At 36.8% G+C, this 24,861-nt stretch overlaps 1 protein-coding gene across 1 annotated transcript in view; it reads right to left on the bottom strand.

The window, feature by feature from the left end:
* HERC1 (HECT and RLD domain containing E3 ubiquitin protein ligase family member 1) overlaps window positions 1-24,861 on the bottom strand; it is a 94,971-nt gene that overhangs the window by 61,508 nt on the left and 8,602 nt on the right. Inside the window, exons 2-17 of the mRNA XM_031616385.2 lie at window positions 15,393-16,348; window positions 13,885-13,980; window positions 13,397-13,591; window positions 11,947-12,258; window positions 11,193-11,289; window positions 9,649-9,792; window positions 9,304-9,431; window positions 8,317-8,461; window positions 8,051-8,222; window positions 6,823-6,957; window positions 5,424-5,589; window positions 3,691-3,816; window positions 2,398-2,619; window positions 1,223-1,375; window positions 909-1,041; window positions 221-412 (exon numbers count right to left, since the gene is read on the bottom strand). Of these exons, the coding sequence (XP_031472245.2) occupies window positions 221-412; window positions 909-1,041; window positions 1,223-1,375; window positions 2,398-2,619; window positions 3,691-3,816; window positions 5,424-5,589; window positions 6,823-6,957; window positions 8,051-8,222; window positions 8,317-8,461; window positions 9,304-9,431; window positions 9,649-9,792; window positions 11,193-11,289; window positions 11,947-12,258; window positions 13,397-13,591; window positions 13,885-13,980; window positions 15,393-16,322 (3,346 nt within the window). The 5' untranslated portion in view covers window positions 16,323-16,348. The remainder of the gene's footprint in view (window positions 1-220; window positions 413-908; window positions 1,042-1,222; window positions 1,376-2,397; window positions 2,620-3,690; window positions 3,817-5,423; window positions 5,590-6,822; window positions 6,958-8,050; window positions 8,223-8,316; window positions 8,462-9,303; window positions 9,432-9,648; window positions 9,793-11,192; window positions 11,290-11,946; window positions 12,259-13,396; window positions 13,592-13,884; window positions 13,981-15,392; window positions 16,349-24,861) is intronic.

Here is a 24,861-nt window from a genome sequence, read left to right as displayed (position 1 = left end):
ACAAGGCCACACCACTTCCCATCTGCTGCCACTCACAGTTCAGAGCCAGAAGAAAATAGGGCTGCCTCTGCCAAATGCAGCCCTGAGGACAAATAAGGAGGCATTCATCTGCCTTACAGGCCTCCAGCTGGTTAATAAACAACAGAAACACCTTCCCACCAACTTAGAATATGCTATTCTTTATCTTTCATACTAAATGCGTGTTATTTATTACTCTTACCATGAAGTGGCCACTGTAACTCCTGATCTTCTAGAAGTGCTGCAGCAGGTAAGAGTCTATTAAGACGATCCAGAGGTGGCAACAAATCTAGCAGATAACTCAACAAAGGCCGAGCCACTGACACAGGCAGTAACAATAAAGAGTTGACAATCTGAGACAGCATACTACCAGCTGCAGATACATAAATCACATCTACAGAGAAAAAAACAACCTGTAATTAGAATCTGGAATTGAATTGTATTACAGGCACAATAAAACAAGTCACAAAGAATGGCACAGAAATACCTCAGCTGTCTCAGTATGTCTCGAAACTACATTTTGAATTGGAGGGTTTACTTAATAACCATAAATACATTCTGTTTTTTCTCCTGCACTTTTCAGCAATTAAAAAACTGAACGTTAAAAAACAGTAATCTAAACCAAATATTACTGAAATAATAATATAGAGAGACAATTTTTATGTATTTATTTTTTTTTTTTTTAGTTTTCCTATGTGCAAAATGTCCTAACAAAAACATGAACTTGATGCTGTGCTTGGATAAGACAACTAACCTCTTTCTTTGAAGAGACTTGGGATGTTTATATTGCACAGGTGTGAGGAAAATAAGGTTTTTTATCATTCTCAACAAACAAGAACTGTCCTAAGCTGCCAATCCTGCCATTACTCATTTTTTTCATGAACATTTACCTCTCAGTTTTTCCCCAACACTACCATTCCAAGAGCTTTCCTTAAGCAGCGTTGCAGAACGGGAATAGATATCTGTAGCATGAGGCAATAGAAGCTGAAGGTGTTTATGAAGCAGTGCCACACTGCTGGAATTCTAGAAGGAAAAAAACCATCAGTTATAATAATAATAATAATATACAAATATTTGAAGAGTTCATTATTTCCTATCAGTTTAGTTTTCAAATACTCAGAAAATTTTGCAATTCTTAACATTCTGATGCTCATGCATATTGAGGCAATTTTTCCCCCTTTAAAATACAAATAAGGATACATACTTCACTAACACTGTTGATGTGACAAAAAGCCAGCAACTGTTTCTGCAGTGAACATAAAAGCTCATGAAGATGAGCAGGTTGGCTGTTTTCTGATGATGATGCACCCAGTAAAAATTTATCACTGTTTTTCTCCAGTTCTCCAAAGGCTTGATCCTATTTAGACAAAAGGGAAAGAAAAAAAACCCACAAAAAAAAACTCATTTTCTCCAAGAAGCATTTTTACTTTCAATTATTGAGAATTATTATTAGTTTAACTCAAAGGAAAACTGGAAAAATAACTCGCTCCTCACCCTGACCCCCAAATCACACTGTGTTGAAGTAAGTAATATTTCTTAAGATACCTAAAAGTTTTAGATCAGAAACCTTCCTAGCATCATTTAGGATGGCAGTATAAGGAGCAGAAGGTAGGCAGCTGCCTGACCTCCTTGCAAATTCTACAGTAAAAATGGAATCAGTTTCAAGTAGCAATTTCAAAGTAGCTGGATATAGATGACTGTTGAATGTCCACAGAACTAAAAATTACCAACCCTAACCCTCAGCAGACAGGAATAGTATGCTGAAGAAGAAAAGATCTCTGATTTCTTTTCTCCGTTATATTTAACTGGCTAGTTGAATAAAAAGGTGCAAGAGTCATCAATTGCACTTATGCTCCCCTTAACTGTTCATCAGCCAACACTATTCTACAGCTAAGAACAATGAAGTATTTGACATACTACAATAAGATGGCTGATCTGTACCTGATGAACTACTGCAAGGCAGATTGTGCAGTATCAAGTTAATCAAACAGACTCATATTCCTAGCTTCTTTCTCTGATTGCTGGTATTATACAGATATAAAAGGGTTCCATAAAGCAATCTACCTATACGTGATGTGTATCTTCCAAAAAGATTTGCAGCCAGAAGTAATAGCAATAAGTACTTCACTCTGATATGAAATCAACTACACTTATGTAAGTCAAGTTAAACAGAAAATACCACTACAAGATCATTACACTGATAATGTTAGAAGTAGTGAATTAATTTTAGTCCACTTCCAAAGAGAGATATATGGCACTGCTGCTTTAGATAAACCAAAGAAATACCATTTTCTGGAAGTGGGAAAGAATTTCCAAACATTCAAAATATTCAAAATCCATTACCACCTTAATAAAAATTAACTACAAGCCTATACATACTGTATAAAATCCCAAATTTCTTAGAAGAGTCTTCATTAAGATTTCAGCTAAATGAGTATCTGGATGGCTGCTCTGGACACTGTATGTTTGATCAGAGAGATTTCCATAGCTGATGCATAATGAGGAAGTTTCTGTGGTATCAGATGGCGAGCTATAGCCAAGTAAAGAAGCTACATGGGTGTGATCTTGCAAGCTTGTCAAAATAATATCCAATTGCATTCTCTGGGGAAAAGAAAAAGAAAAAAGAAGAGTTCAGAAACAATAAACTTTTTGTTCATTAAGTCAAAATAATGAAAAAACAAAAAAGCATTACAGTTACAACACTATTTTTGTGTCTTATGTAAAATTGTTAATCTGGAAGATTTTACCAACGAAATCCAAATGCGTTTTTTTCCTGCAAGTCTTCAATACTAGAGAATAGATTAGAACTTTGAATTAGATAACTACACCCAGTAAAAATCTGAGATTGACAGAGTGAAATATACACCAGACCAATGCATTCTTTAATTAGTTAGAATTATGCATGTTTTATGGTTTGTTTTTTTTTTCTTTTTTTATCTTATTATTCTAATTCTAGGGAGAAAGAAAGGGATAAAAAGCATGACAAGTATAGATTAGACCAAAAGTGGTGGTAGTTACAGAGTAATAACCTTTCATTTCTGTAGTGTTCCCTACTATCGCTGAAAAAAACCTAACAGCATCCTGAAAAACCTAAACTGTTCTACTTCTTTGGGGCTTTTAGTTTGCACCAGTAGTAATCAGAAATCTTCAGAAAATTAGAATCAGAAGATTCCTCTTCATAGTTTCAGTGTCAGTGTTAATCAGTCTATTCCACAATAAAATACATGTTATCTACAGAACTGAATAACAGGTACTCTTATTTCTTAACTTGAGACTACTATAGAAGCTTCAGCTCCTACTGCCATAAAGAACAAGAACAGATGCTGCTTCTTTCCTTCCACTTGGAGAGTACTTGGCAAGTCTCCTAGTCTGTGAAAATTCCTTGTCTTTACATTCATCAAAAGAGAAAAAGGGAAAAAGTTACAACCCACTAATCTTTGCAAAGTAGAATGAAATCCATGTAGGACAAACATTATACTTCCTAGAAAACAGTTAATTTTCTGTTTCCACAATCTAGAATCACATTTGGCCAGACTACAGAGTGAAAGTTGAGCTTTTCAATACATTCTATCAATAATGTGCTAGCTTTACTGTTCAAAATCCCCAATTGTTTCAGCAAATAAATATACAGCACTGCTTTCAAAATGCAACATATTATTCCCTTGACCATACCTGCCCTTTTGACAAGCTTTCCCATCTATCAGGACCCTGGGGTAGAAGAGAGTGTAGCAATTCCATTCTCTCACGCAATGGAGGAAGTAGCATAGTTGCTCCTACTGAGAGAGTCTCAATTACGACCTAAAAGTCAAGCAGCAGAAAATACTTCTTGGATAGGGAAAGAGTAATCAATGTGACTGCAGCTTTAAAAAAAAATAAACACAGTACATGACACACGTAATACATCCAGAATGTATACTTAATTTCATTTGACATGAGGTTTCTAATAAAATTCATCTTTTATTCCAGGATATATGCAGTACACTGAAGGAACACTTGAATTGTCAAACTTGAAGATCTTTTTGAGTTGCCATTTTCTCAGAGTGCCATTGTAAGGGAAGGTGGTTTAGTTTAATCAATCTACAAGATTAACATTTTTCAGTTATCTGTAGTAAACTTTCTCTGAACATAAAATTGAAGTTCATAGCCATGCAAGTTCATCTCATTTTAAAAGCAGAATGAACAGGCAAATCTTTCTCATTGATAATAGTTTCAGTATCAGTGAAACCTCGAGCGCTGCATTCAGTTTTGGTGCAGTGAAGATGTGAGGGGTCTGGAGCACAAGCCTTACAAGAAACAACTGAGAGAACTGGAATTATTTAGTCTGGAGAAGAGCAGACTCAGGGATCTTATTGCTCTCTACAACTCTCTGAAAGGAGGTAGTGGTAAACTGGAGGTTGGCCTCTTCTCCTGAATAACTAGTGACAGGACTAGACAGAATGGCCTCAATTTGCACCAGGGAGATTCAGGTAAACAACAGAAAAAATTTATTCTTCAACAGAATGGTCAGGTGCTGGCACAGGCTGCCCAGTGGAGTTACCATCTCTGCAGGTGCTCAAGAAACATTTAGATGTTGTGCATGGTTTAGTTGGACATGGTTTAGTGGGGAAATATTGGAGGTAGGTGGACAGTTGGTCTGGATGATCTTGGAGGTCTTTTCCAACCTTGGTGATTCTGTGGTTCTATGAAAATTGAACAGTTGGCTCTATACCTGAAATTCACAATTCTCATGTACGTAAAACAATTTTCACAGCTCTGTTCAGTGGTTTTCCACCTTGCTATGAGTTAAGCGCTGTGTTCTAACAGTTCAGTCTCATGCAGTATTTTTTAACCACAAGCTCAAGCCAAGGATATAAACTATTTATTTACTGGGGCCACCAAAATATTAAAATCTATACTCTTGCTGGGTTGGGCACATACTCCATACAATACAGCACACTGCCCGATTTCATTTAAACACAGTGCAAAAGATATTTGACAGTTAGTTACTTTTGTACACTACTAAACTACACAGCATCATTCCTTCAAAGCTGGCAAAAACTCACAGAGAAACTAGAGCCTGATTCTGTAAAGCTCAAGTATCTGTAATTACAACGAATTTCCACTATCTATATTCCTTCCTCATGTTAATTATCCCATAAGCTGAAAGTTTAAGGCTTATTATTACAAACAACTAAAATGTTAGGAGGAAAAAAGAACAGCGAGCAGAAATTCTTAAGAAAACATTCTCCACTGCTTGTTAGATACAGTGATAGTGATTAATTTCTTAACTGTAATGAATAGAATTGTATTCAGAGTGTCGTGTTTACAAAGTCAGAGTGAGAAATTTCTAATAACATACTTAAAGAAAAAAAATACAAAGTAAAAAGTAGATTTTTTTTTTTTTAATTGAACAAAACATTACTTACTTCTTGAATTTCATCAGGGACAGAGGAGTCCATCAGTCTAAACAATAAATTTCGAAGAGGGCCTGCCTGCCGGCCAAGAATACTGGTAGCTACACCTCCAGCCAGTGCAAGTGCAAGATGATTTGACAGCAGCTTCAGGCACAATTTAAGGAAACTGTGATGCTCCCTGTAAGAAATACAACATTCATATTTTCTGTTGTTAGCCTTACTCATCCTCACTGACTTGTGCACTAAGATTTTCACTGATTGTATTCTACAGATCAGAACGGTAAATAAATTATAACTAGAACTTCACATAAGTTCATCTGAAAGCCTACTGCTTACCTGCTAAGAAAAACAACAAACAAACAAAAACAACCAACAAAAAACAACAATTTTCCATGGGGCATTCCACTTAGAAAAAAATCACTAGAATTGAAAGGCAAAATCTTTCCAAACTACATTTACAGATCAGACAAGTATATTCCTTACATAAAGAAAAAACAGAAACTGTTTAGGAAGTAATAAATGTAATCTTCCCTCATTATCTTTAGAAATGAAACCATCAGATTAAAAACAAAAAGTCAGGACATTAACTTCTGGTCATCCTTCTTGAAAACTTACGAATTTTTTTATTTTGTAGAAAGGAGAAAAATTTCTTATGAATCTTTGATACTTGCAGTGCTGTTTGCAGGTGACTGTGAGGAAGCATTCATGCTTTTGTATTTTAGAGTTCTGCAACTAAAACATCACTTTTTGTGTAAAAGCTTCAAATTTGAAAAGCCGTAACAATGACTACCGATGATTTGTCAAGAGATTGTTTTAGTCAACATGGTACTAATCAAGATGGGCTTAGTTTGTTACACTTAGTTTGTCTCACTTTCCAGAAGAGAGGAATTGGTGGAAATCCAAAAGTAAGAACACACTTCTTGTGTATTTGTTTCAAACCTTCCAAAGTGACACCACCTGGCTACTAAGCTCACGTTTGTGACAAGTAGCTTCCATTTTCAAAAACTGAGTATCTATCAAACCCATGTTGTGGTGATGATGAAAAATCTCAAACTGGTCACTAATAACCACTGTCTGCCTATCTGAAGCAAACTACCGAAACTGTGCTGCTATAATTTATTGCGAAGTTTCACAAACAAATTTGTTCCTGAAAAAAATGGAACCAACCTTCCATATTTTGTTCATTCAGATGGAAAACAATTACAAATAACATGAACAAAAAAGTCACATATGACCTTTAAAAAAGGTCTTTTAAACATTCTGAATGACTCCTACTTCTCTCGAGGTAACTTGAGCTCCAAGTAGGAAGAAACAGCCCAATCTCACACACTAAAAATGCTTGTAGAAAAATATTCTAATTCTTCTGATTAAAAAGCTACAAAAGCTTAGAACATGCAGGTGTTATATATACCTTGATGAAGGAAAAGGAAGAGGGGGAATTTCACTGTTAATCTTGTCACAATAGTGTTCAAGAAAAGAACGGAGATGTGAAAAGGTACTTTCTTCAAGGTCTACGCAATAGGGTCTGTGCCATGCCACAACTTGCCTGGAATCAAACATCAAAATAAGTTAATTAGTATAAATATTCCAATATTCCAATTTAAGCAGATTGAAGTGAGTGCTTGATCTTACTGACCTGGGTTTTTTTCTTAAAATAAACTAACATGACCAACCTCCTAATTCTTGCAGGTAACGTATGTTCTTTTTTTCTGTAGACATTTTCAAAAATCAAACATTTTTCATTCGTAAACATTTACAGCATCATGAGTATAAAACCATCACATTGGTGCAAAAGCTGATACATTCTCACAAAACTGCTTTAGTACGAACTCTAGATTATAAAGAGGTTTTAATGAAATACAGGGAGAATTCAAACAAGTTCGTAGTCCCATTTGGTACTATTTGAGGCTCACTATTCTCCTCAACTGACTTTTCAACAACAGTTCCCATTAAAACAGGACATCTTGAAACTCTGAATTATCTTCCAAACATTAGAAGAGTGTTCCTATTCCTTTCTGTGTTAGCCCATATGTAAGTCTGAGGTTTATCAGTTCACTGTAATCACTTGATCAGGCCTTTGCTGTAAAGTATTATTTCAGGTACTGCATATTAATTACTAAACCATTTATTCAGGCACCTGTTTTCAGTTCATCTCGACATGTAACTACTCAGAAAGTTATTATGAAGTTTAAGTTTAAATTTATGTCTAATGACTTATAAAAATTTATGTATTTCCCAAAGTCTTACTCTGTTGCCTTGTTACGCTGAAAGAAACTACATAAACCACAGAACATGCAGTCAGAAGCACAAAATAAAGAAATATTGAATCCTCTCACTGCCTAACTTGATGATTTTCAGTAAACAGGTCTTATTTTTGTCTAATAGCAGATAACAAATTTTAATTTAAATGTACTAATATCCATATTATTGGTACTGCTAAGCTATTACTTCTTGTAAACTTCAACGGTTTGAAAAGAACAAAAGGAAAGAGAAAGAAATTAAAAGAGACTCTTCAATCCAAAAATATTACAAGCAGAACACTCTAAATGCATTAATGCCTTCAGGAAAATATTACATGTATCCCAAAGGGTATTATATATTTAAGTAAATACATATCTGTCCTCAAGTATCACCATTACCTGTCTCTTGGAAGAGCTGTCCAGGCAAGACTATGAGAGGTTCCTGCTGAAATTTGTTGAATTGAAACTCCATCTAAACCACTGACTTTCTTCGGTTTGGTAATGGGACCAGTAGAGTTGCCCTGACCACACTGTCCCATTGAATTGTTACCCCAAGCATAAACTTCATTATCTATAATTGCAAATAGAGCAGAAAACAGAGTCTGACATACAACTGCTTCTGATCAAAAAGGAAGATTACATATCTTCACGCTTAATTATTTTACCATGAGAAAGTGCCAAACAGTGACTGTCACCAATTGAAATATCAACTATTCTTGTAGCAGCCAGTTCCTCAATAAGTTTGGGTCTGAGAGCAGTCGCCTCAGAAGAGCCACAGCCAAGGCATGCACCACAGCCCCATGCATAAACCTAGGGCAAACAAACCACAAAATATCAGTGTCAAATTGGTATTATTGGCAATCATCACCAATGTACTGGATAACCACTTTCACAATAATTGAAATTATGTTTTCAAAAAAAAACCATGCAGAGTACTTTCATCGCTTACAGACATTTAATGTAATCTACATTTATTGTCCCCAAACATTCAGATTTCTGGCTACCAAGCAGATCAGCTGGGAAGGCTGTTGCAAGAGGAGAAACTACTACAGTAAACTTCAGCATTCTTGATCCATACTTCAAAAACACATTCACTTTGAATCACAGTGAGGTGGGAGTTCAGCTAGGTTAGAAGCGTAGAAAGGTTTATTGTATTACATGCATATACATCATGCCAGTGCAGGACCCCATTTACTACCTAACATTTATTTCCAGACTCTCCTGTGATTTTATGGATTAGAAATAAAACAGTTAACGTGTATTTTAAAATACACATTTTAAGATACTATTACATTATTTCATCACCTTAGTTGGTTAACACATCAAAAATTAAAATCATTTCACTGCTTTTTACTTCCTGAATCTCATTTGGTTTTGTGCCACTTACATTTCTTAATCTAAAATAATTATTTTCCGTGGCTAACGAAGACTCATGGAATGTGTACGTTTGCTTGACTCTGAAGAACTTTCTGAATAACTCTTGCCTCTTACAATCTCAGTACGTTTAGTCAGTCTCACGTCAGGAGCCTTACACCAGCATTCATGAACTAGCTGTATATTTTCTCAACAGACAAAATAATAAATGCTGAAATAAACCTAATCTGTCTTCTTAAATATCAAGTGCCATTGAGTGAAATCGTATTTTCACCTACCTGTCCTGTTGATGTTAAGGCAAGTGAAGACTGGCTCCCAGCACAAACTTTTCGAATAAACATTCCTTGCAAGGCTTCTATAACTTTAGGTTTATATACTCTATTTGTATCACCATGACCAAGTTTGCCTAAAAAAAGGAAAAATTATAAGTGGAAAGTATTTTCAATATACAAAAGGTGATAACTGGAAGTATCAAAAAAAAATTATTTTCAGATTTCCAAAAATGTCAGAGTATATTTTTAAAATCAACACATGCAACAGCTTTTATAAAATGTATTCTCTTTCAAATACAATAATTGCAGACTTTAGGAAATATGTATTTATTATGGTGTACTTATACCTACCATTATCTCCTCCTCCAAATGACCATACTGTTCTGCCATCTTTGGACAGAGCTATCGTGTGAGAACTGCCACAGGAAACCTCTCCTACATTGCTAATATCTTTTACTAAAGTCGGAATGTTGCGGCTGTTGCTGTCACCGTGACCTGGAGAAAGCAGAAAAAATTACTTTCTTTTTGTGAAAGTTCCTATTCTGGTCTGTAATTCCAGCAAAGTTTTGCAAAAGCCATATAACTGTAGTCATCACAGAAGACAATTTTTGCCCACTTTTTGGAAAGAGATTTGCAGTTAGGTTAACAAACATTTTTATAATACTGTACTACCACTACATCACAGAACTATTTTTTACCTACTTTGAAAAAATAAAAATTACTAGCATAACTGCCTTTAACATTAGTTGATTGGGTAGTTATACTTCCTAACACTGGGCAACAAGTGGCCAGAACAGCATAAGGAATCTAAAATAATGGCAGATTCTTTCTTCTGTATATACACTGCACAAATGAAATCAGTGGATAGCTTTAGATCATCTTTTCTGCAGAAGCCTAATACACTACAGTATCACCTTCTTTAGGAGATACTGCACGGTATCCCTAACTGATAGAATGTGAACAGGTTCCTATGACTTAACTGAATGCTACTTCTTAGCTGTGCACTGGAACCCATCACTGCATAGTTCAAACTACACTAAGAATGTAAAAAACACATTAAGCTAGAACTCTGTGAGACTTTTTCCCCTCTAACCTAACATCCTTTTCCTAAAAGCAGGGAAAGGCTCAGAACTTCTTCTGTTTCCCCTGAAAATCTGTGACAGTCTACACTGTAAAACAACATCCCCTCCATCTTTTGTCCCCAACACAGCTACTTGCTTTTACCTCTCCTCCAGGAGATCATGACATTCAAATCAAAAAGAACAGAAAGAACTAAAGCCCCACTTGGAAGCAATTTTCTGAGCAAAATCATCTGGTTTAAGACAACCTGTTTGAGAAGGGTGGTCTTATACTAGCCATGCAAGCTGCATAGCAAAGATAATGAAATAGACAAAAGAAAACCTAAAAAAAAAAAAAAATTAGAGATATTAACTTTATCATTTCAGTTAAATTTAACTTCTTAAGTGTATTAAGATAAAATGACAAAGTCATTTTGTTAAACTGAATGCCAATTTTCCTTACTGGTATCACATTATAATCGAAGACTTCACAACTTCTGCCAGTTATTCAACACTGTCCAAAGAACCATTCTACTATCTCTAGGTTACATCCATCTAGAATTCTGGTTTATTTTACATGTCTACTCTATACACTTAAGGGGCAACGACCGTGATATAGTCTTATAAATGAAAGGTAACTTTTCCTGGAAAAAGAATAACAGAAGATTTAAGAAATTATCTGCATTGATTTTTGCCTACATACACACACTTAGGTTCACATGTGCATATACAAGTGTATTTAGAAGGGATAATAAGAAAAAAGGGGAAAGATATGTATAGTATCATTACTACACGCAGGAATTCTCCCAAAAGCACTTCATGGTATTTTAGAATTACCTAATCTCCCGAAGTCTCCTTCTCCCCATGTATACAGCTCTCCATCTTCTGTAACAGCAGCACTATGTCTGTATCCAGCTGACACACACACAACAACCTACGTTACGTACAAAAAAATATGTTTTCATACAATTTGTCTAAGAATTTTGAAAGCTTATGCAAGTCTACTCTAGGAAGGGATATGTGTACATATCTCTCTTCACTTATGTAGAGCAAGTACACACTTAAATTTATCTTCACTAGCTTTATCATTTAGCACTTTATAAGCAGAAAACAATAGAGACAATATTATCTATAGAGACATTATCTATAAAATAGTCATGACTTATTTATCAAACAAATTTAACATAACAGCAGCAGAGAGAGAAGCAAAAGCAGATGTTAAAAACGTTGGCCAAAACATGGACAGAAAGAGAAACGAAAGCCTTTTAGGACAACACAACTGAAATCACTAAAAATGTGCATATGAGATTGTCATGATGTTACAGCTAACAAAAACTGTTCTTCTGGAATGTCGCTGCACTTCAGCACAAACATGTACACAAGATTTAAGAATGTAAGAAAGTTTTCAACAGTGGCATTGTTGGTAATCACGTGCCCAAAGGCAATCAACAAAATTCAGTGCTTTGCTGAAACAGATCCAACTCCAAAGAAAACTTAAAACACAGAATCTTAAGATCTTACATATTTCAAATATTACACAGTATCTTAACCAAGCAGACCAAAAAGAGACGTGCTTCTATAAAAGTCATACCTTTCCTTGCAGCGGGCCCTGAATAAGTTTGGGGTATTTCTGAGTTGAACTGTTTCCATGTCCCAGTTTTCCATAGTCACCATCACCCCAGCTGAAGACTTCCCCTTCTGTTGTAAACGCTAGAGTGTGCCCATCAGATCCTTTTGAAGATGACACTTTTTTAATGGATCTATGAGGCTCAAAAGTCAGTTTTTTCAAAGTGGACTGGTTATTGGAATCACCCAGCCCTAGTCTCCCATAGCTGCCTTTACCACAGGCTCTGACGGAGCCATCTGTAGAAATTACAAAAGTGCAATACTGTCCAGCTTCAATCTATAAACAGAAAGAAACATAAAAGGAGAAAACAGTATTTAGAAAAAATAAATCATCCATCTGTAGATCAAAAAGTATGTATTTTCAAACAGGATGTCATTTTTCTTTCTATAGCCCTTTCCAGTACGGCAATGTAAAAAATTAAGGAGAATTTGAGGAGTTCAGCAAGCAATAAAATCAAAATAACTGAAAAATATTTTATAGGGAAATCCTTTTCTTTATGTAAGGGATGTAAATGGTCATTAAGTCATCTTTTTTAATTGCATCTCTTTTACAGACTATAGAACTCAGGCTGCTTTCAGATCTCTAAAATTCATGAATGGTATTTGACAGTTTTGAAGATATATTTTCTTAAGATTAAAAAAACAAAAGTAACTGTCTGATGTCACTCATTTCCCTTCTGTGTATCAGTGTTCTGTTTAAGCAGTTTTTTTTTAAATGCACAAGTTTGCTTTATGATGCCCAGTCCTGCATTTAACTGGCATTAAACTGTGCAAGTAAAGTCCATGAAAACAATTTCAGAAAATGTATCTAAATTGTCTAGAGATCCCCCAAATGCTTTTACTTAAGTCAACACTGCTAAGTCAACAAAGCAACAGAAAAGCAAACTATCCTGTGTCATGCATCAATAGAAGTGCTAAGCTGCAACTGCAGAATCTGTGACTGAGAGCAGAAAGAGCATACTGTATATTGATTTTCAGAGAGCTAATTAAGGCTTCTGTGCTAGCAGCCAGCCCTGTTTGGACTTTTAAACTAGACATACTTGATGTGAAAAACACCAGTGGAAAAGACAATTGAGTATTTAAGGTATCTTCTAAACAATGAGAAGGAAAAAAAAACCTACAGCAAGCAAATTCCTCTCTACAAATGCATTTCATTGCAAGTTAGATAGTTCAGTCACTCTTGTTACATGATATCAATCCATGTGTATCATTTAAAAAAAACAAAACAAAACAATCCTTTTTCCAGGCAGCAATAAAAGTAGCGAAATACCTTCAGTATGTATGTGTAATTAGTTCTGAGAATCATACCCTCATTACAACCTTCAACTTGGCAATAAAGCAGTGTTTTCCAGTTCTGTACTATAACGATGAAGCTGTTGAGTCTTACATTATATAATGCTATAGATATCACCCACCGTCTGTGCATCAGAAAAACTTGGAGCAAGCTTGGGTTGCAGTATTTTCTCTTGAGTTCCTTCTACCAGTTGATGACTGCTGTTGCTACCCCAAACGTAAACTTCACAGGTTTCAGAAACAATGGGAGCATCACCCGTTTGAATGCTGTCAGGGCTGGCACATGTTCTTGAATAGTCTGATGCCATGCGACAAACCTGTTAAAAAGAGATCTATTACACAGCAGTATTTTCATTTATTTTCCTAGAACAGTAATGACTGATCCAAGTTAAATTCCCTCTCACTATGACTGCCTAAAACACAAGTTATCACCCTACATTGTTAACGTGTTCAAATAACTTTGTCTCTCTGCATTCTTCCTTTTCACCCTTTCCTTGCCCATCATTTCCATTCCAGAATAACTCAGCAGATTCTGTGCCAATACACATGCACACAACAGCCAGATGTAATGTATAATTTCCTTAAATTCAAGATTCATTTCATGACTTACCTCTTCAAATAAACATAGAGCTGCCTCGTAAAGAGAACATAAGCCATCAGATGTTCTAGTTGGCTCTCTCCATTGACTTCGATCAGCAGATGATCCCTACAGTTTTTAAACACGAGTGTGAGAAAAATACTTCCATAGAGCAATGGTGCAACTGTACAAAATACAGTAGTGATTTGTTCTTAGAGTACCAATGTTATCTGCATGCATTTCAGGGAAACAAAAATGTGCCAAACACTAGTTAAACATTCTTATTTTTGCTTTTTTTGTGAAAATAGATATCTGAGTTTACAGTTAATTTATCTTGACACCATTTTGTTCTAAAGCTTCACTTCATTTGTGTTCGTCTAGTTAAATCATAAATTACTAATCATTATTACTCTTCTTTTTACATAGACTCTGTATTTTGGTCTATAACTTTATACCCAGTGAAAAAAGAACCACACAAAAACAACAGCTAAAGTCGTTCATCAGGACATTTAATCCAGTGTAGATCCTGCTACCATCCGTTAGGCTGGGAAAATGCTGTACTGAATAAATAATTTGATCTGGCAGCTCGCTCCCTTCCTTCCATCACACAGAAGGCACACAGGCTATACATAAGCATAGGCACACTGCATGCAATGAATTTGTGATCTGCACATGACACTCCTTCACTGTTGCTGTACAGATGCTAGATGTCTTTCCTCAGTCAAAATAATGAAACTTACCTAACACAGAAGAAAAACTCCTTTCTTTAGAATGTTACTAACAACAGACCTTGTGCAAACAAAGGAGATAATCTGCTACTGGCTAATGTGAGAAGAAAATAGATTATATTTAATTTTAATGAGAATAAGTACTTTAAGGAGTTGGTCCAATCTAGAATTTCACAGAAGTCTTTCATTAAAATATTCGGCAGTAGTAAAACTACAAATAGCTCTACTCCTTCCTATAAATCTGAACATAAACTGAAACAAAAAAATATTACTTCTAACTTGCATTACTGTGTGCCCAGAATTTTTTTGTACTGTTTTCAAATTGGATTTCAATAATCTGTGCAAAGCACCTGATTTTATAACAACTTATGCATTCTCCATCATCAGCACTCTAAAAGTTGAATTTCCCACTACTTTAAAATCTTAAGTTTTTTAGATTTATATTCATTACTAAGTACTACAAATTTGAGGGAGAGTAGGAAATCACCAATTTGGAGAAAAAGTCCTTCCTTGTTACAGTCTGAACCTATCAGGCAGAAGCATACTACAGCTTTTGATTGCATATTAGGCAATAATGTCATAGTTTTAAAAACAACATTCACTGAGGATCAGAAGTAATCATTCAAAAGACAAAGCTATCAGTGTACCTTACTTACAAACAACTCAGCCCATTTTCTTAGGGTATTATTATTTTTTCGTTAGACATTAAAGATAACAACTACCATACACAGTATTCAGTGTTGAGCAACTGTATTTAAAGCTAAGAATGCATCTACATTTGCTATGTAGAAAACTCAAAGCTGGTATACCTACCAAAGATCGTCGCATCTGCATTAATATGCTCATAAAGCAATCAAAGCTGATCATTCCTTCTGGACTTTGTAGCAACTTGGTTTTCTCCATGGTGTTCACTACAGCTGAAGCATTTAATGCCATTTCTATCCACTCAAGAAGGTATCGCAGGGAACCTCGCTGGGCAGCCAAGCCAAGAAGCAATTCAGAAGCTAATCTACGACCTAAAGTGTCTGCCCCAGAGTTCGGAATCGTCACTCCCTTAAGAAATGTCGTCACTTGCGATAAACAGTCCAGCCCCATTGGTGGAATCTTGCTTTCGTTTGCCAAAGATAAAGGTGGTAAAGAGCTCACGACTTCTATTGCAGTGTGGATAACATCATTGCAAAGACTGAGGCCAGGTCCCGATGCTGGCATCATCCAACTTTGTCTCAGCAGTGCAAACAACAAGCTCAATCCAGTCCGAACGCCCATCTCTATGAGCGCATCCGTACTTGACCTGGGGCGCTCACTGACAGAATGCACATCAGTTGATCCAGAACTGCTTTCCGGCGAATGCTGCTGTTGCTTCACCTTACCCTTATCATGATATTTATTAGAAAGTGCATAGAAGACTCGCTGCAATACAAGGAGACGTTTTCGAAGCGCTCCAGCAAACGGAGAGTCTGAGCATACCATCTTAGCCAGTGCCAGCTGGCTGCTAAGAAGGGCATCCAAATAGTGGTCCTGTTCATCGCTACTTAGAGATTCCCGCTCAAAATCTGGTAGCTGAGGTCCTTTGAGGCACAGAACCTGCTGAGGCAATGGCACTACTTCTTTATTGCTAACTAACTTAGCATACAAGATAGAAACTCCCTCCCTCGTTGCAATAGATTCACTGTCTTCTGTGATCCAAGAGCTGTTCAGATGTTCAAGCCATTTCAGCTTCACGGGTGGGACCATAGCTGCCATGTTGGTTTACTCTTTTGCCATTAGTCCTAAAGATGAAAAAAAAATGTGAGCAGATGTGCAATAGTATCTACTGAATGTACTATTCACAGTAGACCAAACTCTATCAATTCTTCAGCAAAGCAAGCAGCAAAACTTTAATTCCCAATTTTACCAAAGTTGCACCATTTTACCCATATAAGTGTATACGGATCTGGAATTCAGATCCAATCCCAGTAGCATAAGGGGAGTATAAAAAGGCATTTTGCAGATTAATTCTGATCTTCATTTTAAACAAGTATATGGACATACAATTGCCTTAACATGCTATAAGAACTGTAGAGTGTATGTACATTATCTGAACTGATATGCATAGAAGTTCACACAAAGTAAACTTAATTCTGCTATATTCAGTGAAAGTACACTTTAATACTGCTTGAAGAAAATTAACCTTCTCTTTTTTGACAGCAAAACTAAAGGCAAAGACTTCAAAAAAATGCACAAGATTACATAAAACTGTACAGGAGTGAACAGAGCACCACTGTAAAGCTTCATTTGACAATAAATAAGACTACTAATTCAAGCTATTAACAAAACACTCGACCTTAGAAAGCTTATTTTAATTCCTGCAGCCACAAGTCATTCTCTCTCCTTTCTTAAGCAAGGTAGATATCTTAAAATCAATGTCAAAACATTAAAAGAGAACCAGGACAGGTGGTTGTAAGTTACATCAGGGTGGGCCGTTGAGTAACTCCTATTTATTCCGCGAATCGGATCTTCAGAGCCAAAGATACATTACTATTCCAAATAAATTTACTTCCAAAGAAAATTAACATGTATTATGTTACACCAAAGCATTTCATCAGGTATGACTTCAACAGTATTCAAAACTTCTACCATAGATTTTAAGAAAGGAAACACTAACAATATGGAGATAAGAGGAAAACTCAGAAGTGCACACTGCTTCACCAGGGCAGCTCAAGCTGGCTGCCAAACCAACTAGACAGCTTTTGTCATTCTTTCAAATCAAAGACATCAATGAATTTAAGAGATTTTTTTTTTTTTTAACTGGCAATTTTATGGGAAAGAAAGCAAAACAAATAATACACTCATGTGGCTCCAAACTCAATTAAACATTACAATGAAATTGCTACAAAATTTCTGGAAACCCTACCGTTAAAATGCAATCCTCTGCCTCATACTACAAAGCCTTTTTTGGCTAGCACCAGTCCTCAGGATAAACCTGTTGTCTTTCACACTGCCTGAGCCCAAATCAACATATATATCTGAATAGATAGATCCCTATTTTACTTTTTATTCCCTTGAGTGACACAGGAGGCACTGAGTTCTACATTAATGCTCAAACTTTTGTTACAAAACCCATATGTGAAACTCAAATGCTTTGGTATCAATCCACTTACAAGCTCAACAATTAGTTAGAAGGGATGGCATTTTTTTTATTCACTGTTTTAAAATTCAAATCCTAAAATAAATGATCAAATGGAAAAAATATACTTTAGTAAATTACAGAACCTCAGGCTTTTTTGAAATTTCAACCGAGTTTATCAACCTTCAAACTAAACTTGGCAAAAAGTCCTTTTTGATCACACTGTGTTGGAAAAGCAGATTATATTCTGTACACAGCCCTTGTCTGGGGAAGGCATGCCATAGGTGTGTTGCACAGGCAGGAGGGCAGGTCAGTGTGCATATATCATCTTGTAGCCTCCCAGTGCTCAGTCATAGCAAACATCTTAGCCCTGGTATCCAAAGTGAAAGTGCAAGCCCTTAAAACACATTGTTCATAAAGGCATACAGTATTCATTAGATAAACAACACTAATAAGCTACTTCCAAACATCAGGGTTGCGTAAATTTATTGAGAAACTGTATGATGTTGAACAAGCAATGTGGAAAAGACAAAATTTGGTGGAAAAAAAAAAAATCCAGTTAGCAACTAGTCATGCTTAGCAGACATCATTATGTTGAAACCAACAATTCAATGTTTTAATCAGTGAGTTGTTAAAATAACGACACCATGAAGCGCGAAGGCTCCTCTGTCACTGCGCACGAGAGAGAAAAGCAAGCAAATGAGAAATAATAAGACTGCAAGCTTGAAATGTAATAGCAAGACATGAAAGCTTATATAATTATAAAATAAAAATTTCTTATGCAAGTAGAGAACCTACCACTGGGAGACCCAAAAACCGGGAAGAATGAAGTGACTCACAAAGGGATTCTGAGTCATGATAGAGATCAGATACACGTCTGAGCAGAATTAATGAGCAATTCTAGAATGACTAGACAAGGTTAGGGTAAGGGAAACATTTTTACACAACTTTTAAAAATGCTAATTAATTGGAATTCATGGATATTATTTCTCTCACTGAGATCTTGAATGCAATAAAGGTTGACAATGGAACACACATAGACTATTCCTCCAGCCCACCTTTGCATAGAACCTAACCTGAAGTGAAGAACAGGATTCTGGCTTTTTAGCATAGCTAATTAAAAAAGAAAAACAACAAACCTACAAAAAGAAGGAGAAACCTGGTCTACAAATATAGCATAGAAAAGAAAGTAAGGGGAATGGCTAAGTATATTACAAAGGGAGACCACAGACAAATGGGTTTGAAACAATCACAGATGAACTAAATATGATGTTAACCAAACCCACACCCAATTGCCACTGGTACCCAAGCACAAGCTGCTGCAGAGACCAGTGTTTGCACGGTGTGCAAGTGCTGCCCTACGGAAAACACTCAAGGCTTGCATCACAACAGCACTTACTACAGCTAAATTCTAACATGTTAGAATTTCAACAAAAAATAATACAATATTCTGAATTAAGGAGAGGTTTATGCTCTTTGGCAACCTGAACCCTGCTTGATACCTTATTTACAACTAGATTTTAGGTGGATGGGGAAAAACCCTCTGCCATCTAGTGAGAGGACGTGCTTACTACAGCTGTAATGCCTGTAGTGCAATGCATTACAGAGCAGCTTAGCTATGTAAGGAGTTCCCTGAATCAACCCAGACATTTGCTTTGCATCATGTTTAGCAGCCAGCCTTCATTCAGAAATTCCAAAACGTGTTCACATAACTCAAAAGTGCAACTACTGCTCTTTTTCCTGAGTACTGAATTTTCTCTGAAAATGAAGACTGAAGCTTGAATTTCAGCTCTTGGTAGTAACCCGCTGTCCTACTGCAACTTTCAAAAGATGCTGGTCCATCTTGAAAACAGTATTTGGTTCATCTTGGAAACAGCAGGTGACATTTAGACAGATATACTGACAGCAGAGAACTGATCTGATGTGATTCTGAAAATGCTCTCTGAATATGAATGTAAGCTCTCTTGCAGCTAACATGGAAGTGCAATAATTACATATCACTGTAGTTAGTAACAAGGGCTAGCACAGCTTACTGGTAGGGTTTATTTTCTCCAGCTCATGCCTGGGGACTACACATATAAGGTTTACATTCGAAGTGTAGGCATCTCATTTCTTAGTGCAGGCAAAAAGAAATCTTTTGTCTTTGAAAGACCACGTGAACAGGCACACAAATGCTCTACTACCCATGGCTACACGGGCAGCTAATGGTGTGGGAGGTATCAATTCCACAGTGCAGGGCAGCATGCAGTCCTACCAACTACCTAAATAAGGTGATGACAGCTTTTCAAACAAGCTGCTGCCTGGCCGCAAAAGGAGAAGTCAGAGATGTGAGACAAGAAGTGGAGAAAGGAAGCACTTCTCTTTCATCAGCAGCACTACAAACAAAAACAGTTTAGTTCTACATCAAAGAGCTTCATTCAGGTATTCAAACACTGGAACACGTAATGTGCTCTTAATTCACAGTTGCCAAAACTTCCTGGGTGTTTCTTTTAAGTGCAACCAAATATCTGAAATTGCAACAAACAATCCTCAAAAACATCCCAGCTGCATTACAGTACAATTGCATTTACTTTTTTTTTTTTTTTTTTTGGTATTTTGAGTCTTCAAATAGAAAAAATACGACTTTCAGCAAGCTGAAAAAAAATAAACCTCCTCTCAAATCACTGACCAACATACTGATGTCCAGAACAGCTTTCCCTATCACATCTCCTAAGACCCCCAACCTGGAGCACTGAGCCCAGCTCTGGGCCTCCAGCACAAGGAGGACATGAAATTGTTGGACAGAGTACAAAGGGGCCATGAGGATGTGAGAGGGCTGGAGAACCTCTCCTGAGATGAGAGGCTGAGAGAGCTGGAGCTGTTCAGCCTGGAAAAGAGAAAGCTCTGGGGGACCTGAGAGGTTTGCCAGTACCTGCAGGTCTACAGGAGAGCTGTACAGGAGCTGTAGAGATAGGACAAGGTATGATTCAAGGATGGAAGATGTTGAAATGGGGATTGGGGTTGGACTCGATGATCTCTGGAGGTCCCTTCCAACCCCTACAATTCTGTGTGATTCTGTGTGTGTGACAAGGGATAATAGCTTCAAACCAAAAGAGGGCAGATTCAGATTAGTCATCAGAAAGCAAAACTCAGGTGGTGAGGAACTGGCACAGGCTCCCAGGGAAGCTGTGGATGCCCCAGCCCTGGAGGTGTTCAAGGTGGATGGGCTTTGGGCAACCTGATGGATTAGACTGGCAGAAGGACTGGAAGATGGTCTCTAAGGTCCCTTTAAACTTAAGCCATTCTTTGATTCTATATAAACAAGGCATTAACTAAAACCAAATATAGGAATTGCCACATGCTATTACCACTCAAATTTTACACTTAGGATGAAGCTTTGACCATTTTCAATAACTAGTAAGCATAAAAAGAAGATAAAAGGCAGCATTTCAAACTCAATTAAATCAAGTTAATAGGAATTTTGAATATTATGAAATTATAATTAAATGGCTGGCATACATTTCCACATGACCAAGAACTGAGAGAATGAAAGTTTACAATTAATGATATTTCTCCTTTTCCCACATATTTTTGTTCATCTATTTACTAGCATAGTAATTGAGTTTCTCTTTTAGAAGGTGCTACATCTAGGAAAAAACAAGCACAAAGCCATGAGCCTGCACGTGTTTGGCAGCAAGACAGAATAAGCACTAATAATAAATAATCAATTTAAGATCTTCCCTTCTGAGCTAAAACATAAAAGAAAGGCATCACATTTCTGGGGAGAAAAGAAAATGACATGTTAGCCACCTAGGGAGCTGAATTGAAAATATTCAGTCACTGAAGGGTCTCTTTTCCTTACACAGGAATGGATTCAGCCTGCAATCAGCCATCTCTAATGTGTTCATTTTTGCAATCTAAGCATCCCTAAATTAATTAATAGTTCACATAGGTTAAAATGTGAAAGGCTTGATACAGGCAATCATTAAGAATAACAAAAGTTTCAACAAATTTGCTTTCCATAAATACATTTCCTATCACTATGAGCACAGACCACATTTCCTAAAGAAATAAGGACCATCCTTCCATCCTCAATAAGAAATGAAAAAAATACCAGATGTGGACATGTGCATAAACTGAAGGGAAATCCACTACAAAGTGATAAACTATAAATACTGCTTGTTTCTTCTCCCCATCACTGCAGCAATTTAAACACTCGGAAAGTGAAACTTGACTTTGCAATTAATCCCAGCTTATTTTAGATATACAACCCCATGCCACCGACCGCATCGATGTATGAACAGTACTCAGTTGGCACATTCACTAGCAGACCAAACACAACAGGGATTTCGCTACAGACATAAAAACACGTTTGGTTTTGCTGGTATTTTTGTCCAGGATTTATAGTGTATTCTGTAAGTGTTTCATGTATATTATCTGAAGCATAAGGAACCTCTGTATAACACTTCTTTCTTTCCAAAGTGGACTAACTTTTCAAAATGCCACAGTCAACAACCAAATGAAACATACCATAGGGAATACGATGTCAAATCTGATTTTGAGTATTTGTGCCATACCAAAAAAAAAAAAAAGGTAAAATGAGAATAAAGAGTAAATTTTGTAGCAAAAGTACCACCACCTCCTAAATTACTAGAATGAGGAAACAAAAAAAACACAAATAATTAAAAGCTCTCATAAAAGCATTTGCCTGGCTGTAAGGACTGTCAGCTCTCAAAAATCTTTTTTAGGTTTTTATTACAGCTTCTGGAAAATAAGCAGGTCTTACGTCTTCTCACTTTGAGGTAAGTGGGACAGCTTTGATCAACCACAAATACAAAGAACTACTTACTAAAGGCAAAGAAAATCTGAAACTCTTTAATAATAGACAATCTCAACTTCAACACAGCCAAAGGACTTTGGAATTTTCAAAAACAACCCAGTAAATATCCCTTCACTTCAATACAGAAATGGGGTGGTGAGGATAACACTAATTCACTATGGGGCTGAAGGGCAAAGCTGAAAGGCTCCCTGGGCCCATGGACAGAGCACATACACAACTTCTCCAAAGGAATTTCTGCAGTTTTCCATTTCAACTTGGAAAAATATACACTTGAATTTGTCATCAAGGAACTGCCTCCACACAGATGAGCAAATTCATCCTAGCTAATACAAGTCAGCAGGAAGCTCCCTTCCAGCATTCAGATTTTAAAAAGATCACTAAGAAAGTGTTGTGTTTCCAAGAGAAAGATTAATGTGTAAAACTAAGGAAAGGTGGAGAAGCAACACAAAGTGATTATACTGTAGCTCCATTTTCAAGGAGGAAGAGGAAGGTAAGGAACCACTGTAGGCAACTCCAAAGAAATGGCCAATTTCCTGCAAGGAGAGATGAGAGCTGAAGCAAGAAGTGTGGTGGGTTTTTGTTGTGCTTTGTTTTTTATTTTCAAATGATGTTTTACAAAAGAACATAAATAAGTGGCAGACAAGATCTGACTGGTGTAAGCAGAGTCCATCATCTTTTCCCCTCTGCGGCAAGCACATTCAGCTTCCCAATGGAAAGGAACGACCCAAATGCATGGAGCAATTAATTATAGGGGTTTTGCTTTTCTTCTTCAATTATGATCTCCACACAGTGCTTCAACCTCCCTGCCAAATGCAAGTAGTTACTGGTACTCTATCAGGAATTTTCATCACAATAGAAGCCTACAGATACCCCAAAGAAGGTATAAACTGCTGCCCAGACCACTAAAAGGAAAACAGAAATTACACACAGCCAACTCAGAAATGGAACTACATCTTCAAACAGTGACTGTGATGCCTGTGTATGCTCCACGCTCAACTATCACTGCACAGCTCAGTGCTTTCCTCTCCCTGTGTGCAAGTACCAAACAAACAGGCACTGTAAGACAGGGATAAAAAGCACTACTACCCTTACATGAAGTGCAGTCAAATGCACACGGCAAACCATTTGGACACTGTCTTCAGATATCACTTGTCACAGCCTATAGAGATTTTCAAACCTGCAAAGTGGTTCTTCAGCTAACACAGTCACAAGTTTCAATGGTTTCTACAGCTCAAAGTCTTTCCCTCCATTACCTTTCTTTTACCTAGTAGTGAGATGTCCCAGTAAGCACACCTGATTGCACTTTTGCAAGCCTGCATTCAAACACAAATCAGAGCCCAAATATTTTTGCTGTTGTTTCCTTCAAAATTCCTACCAGATTTCAAGAGCTTCTGCAAATTTTTCTTGGCCAATCAAAAATACCAGAAACATTAAGGCTTGTAAGGTCAACCTCAGTTCCACAAGTACCTCGCAGTAAGACATACAACTGAAGGTAGGTTTAGGTATCTAGTCACCATCACAAACTCCTGCTATTATGAATGCATGCAAAAAAGAAAAGCTTCTTGCTTGAAGATGTGCAAGACACCACGTTATTCTGCTCAGACAAATCATGGCATGCTAGCCAGAGAAATAGAAGACTCCTATCTTCTGGGAAGCAATGATTCAACAGTAACTTAGTGCAATGCTGCTGGAGAGAAAAAAAAACATATTATCACTTATAAAAGGACTTGAGCACTTTTTGAACAGGAGAAAGAAATTCAATATTCTATCCAAATTCTACTTCAGCTAATTAGGTTTCTTTCTGCGGTGTCAACTGAGCAAAATGTATTATTATTCATTTTCTGCATAAATAATGCATTACATATAAAGCAATCAAGACCAGTTTCAACATCCTACCCCCCAGCAGCTGCAAGATAAGCTCAGCAAGGAAATTATTTTAGTGTTTATGAAAGGGTCATAATACCCCACAGCAAATAGAGTGGAAAAGTGAAAAGATGTACTGGAAGGGTAATGAAAAAAATATTTAACTACAAACCACAAGCTTCTACGGTCTGGAAAGACTAAGAGCCACTTGACCAACCACAGTCTGAGAATTATATGTATAAAATAAGATGCAGTATATTCATTCAGTACAAAGAAAAGACATCTTCTGAACCCACTGACAGCAGCAGGCACACAGGAGCAACTAGCATGGCCTGAATTCAACGCAGTCAAATATTACCAACTATCTGTTGTTAACTCAGGCTGCCTGCAGTAGGAGTAAAGCACAGATAAAAGCAGTTACTCTGGCAGAAACGAAGTGCTTGGACTCTCATGACAACTCAGAAGCAGCTGAGAGTCTTGACTGTCTGATTTGT

This window comes from Phasianus colchicus, chromosome 12 (assembly GCF_987193195.1).
Source record: "Phasianus colchicus chromosome 12, bPhaCol1.hap1.1, whole genome shotgun sequence".
NCBI classification, from domain to species: Eukaryota; Metazoa; Chordata; class Aves; order Galliformes; family Phasianidae; genus Phasianus; species Phasianus colchicus.
This window is presented reverse-complemented; position numbering and strand designations above follow the sequence as displayed.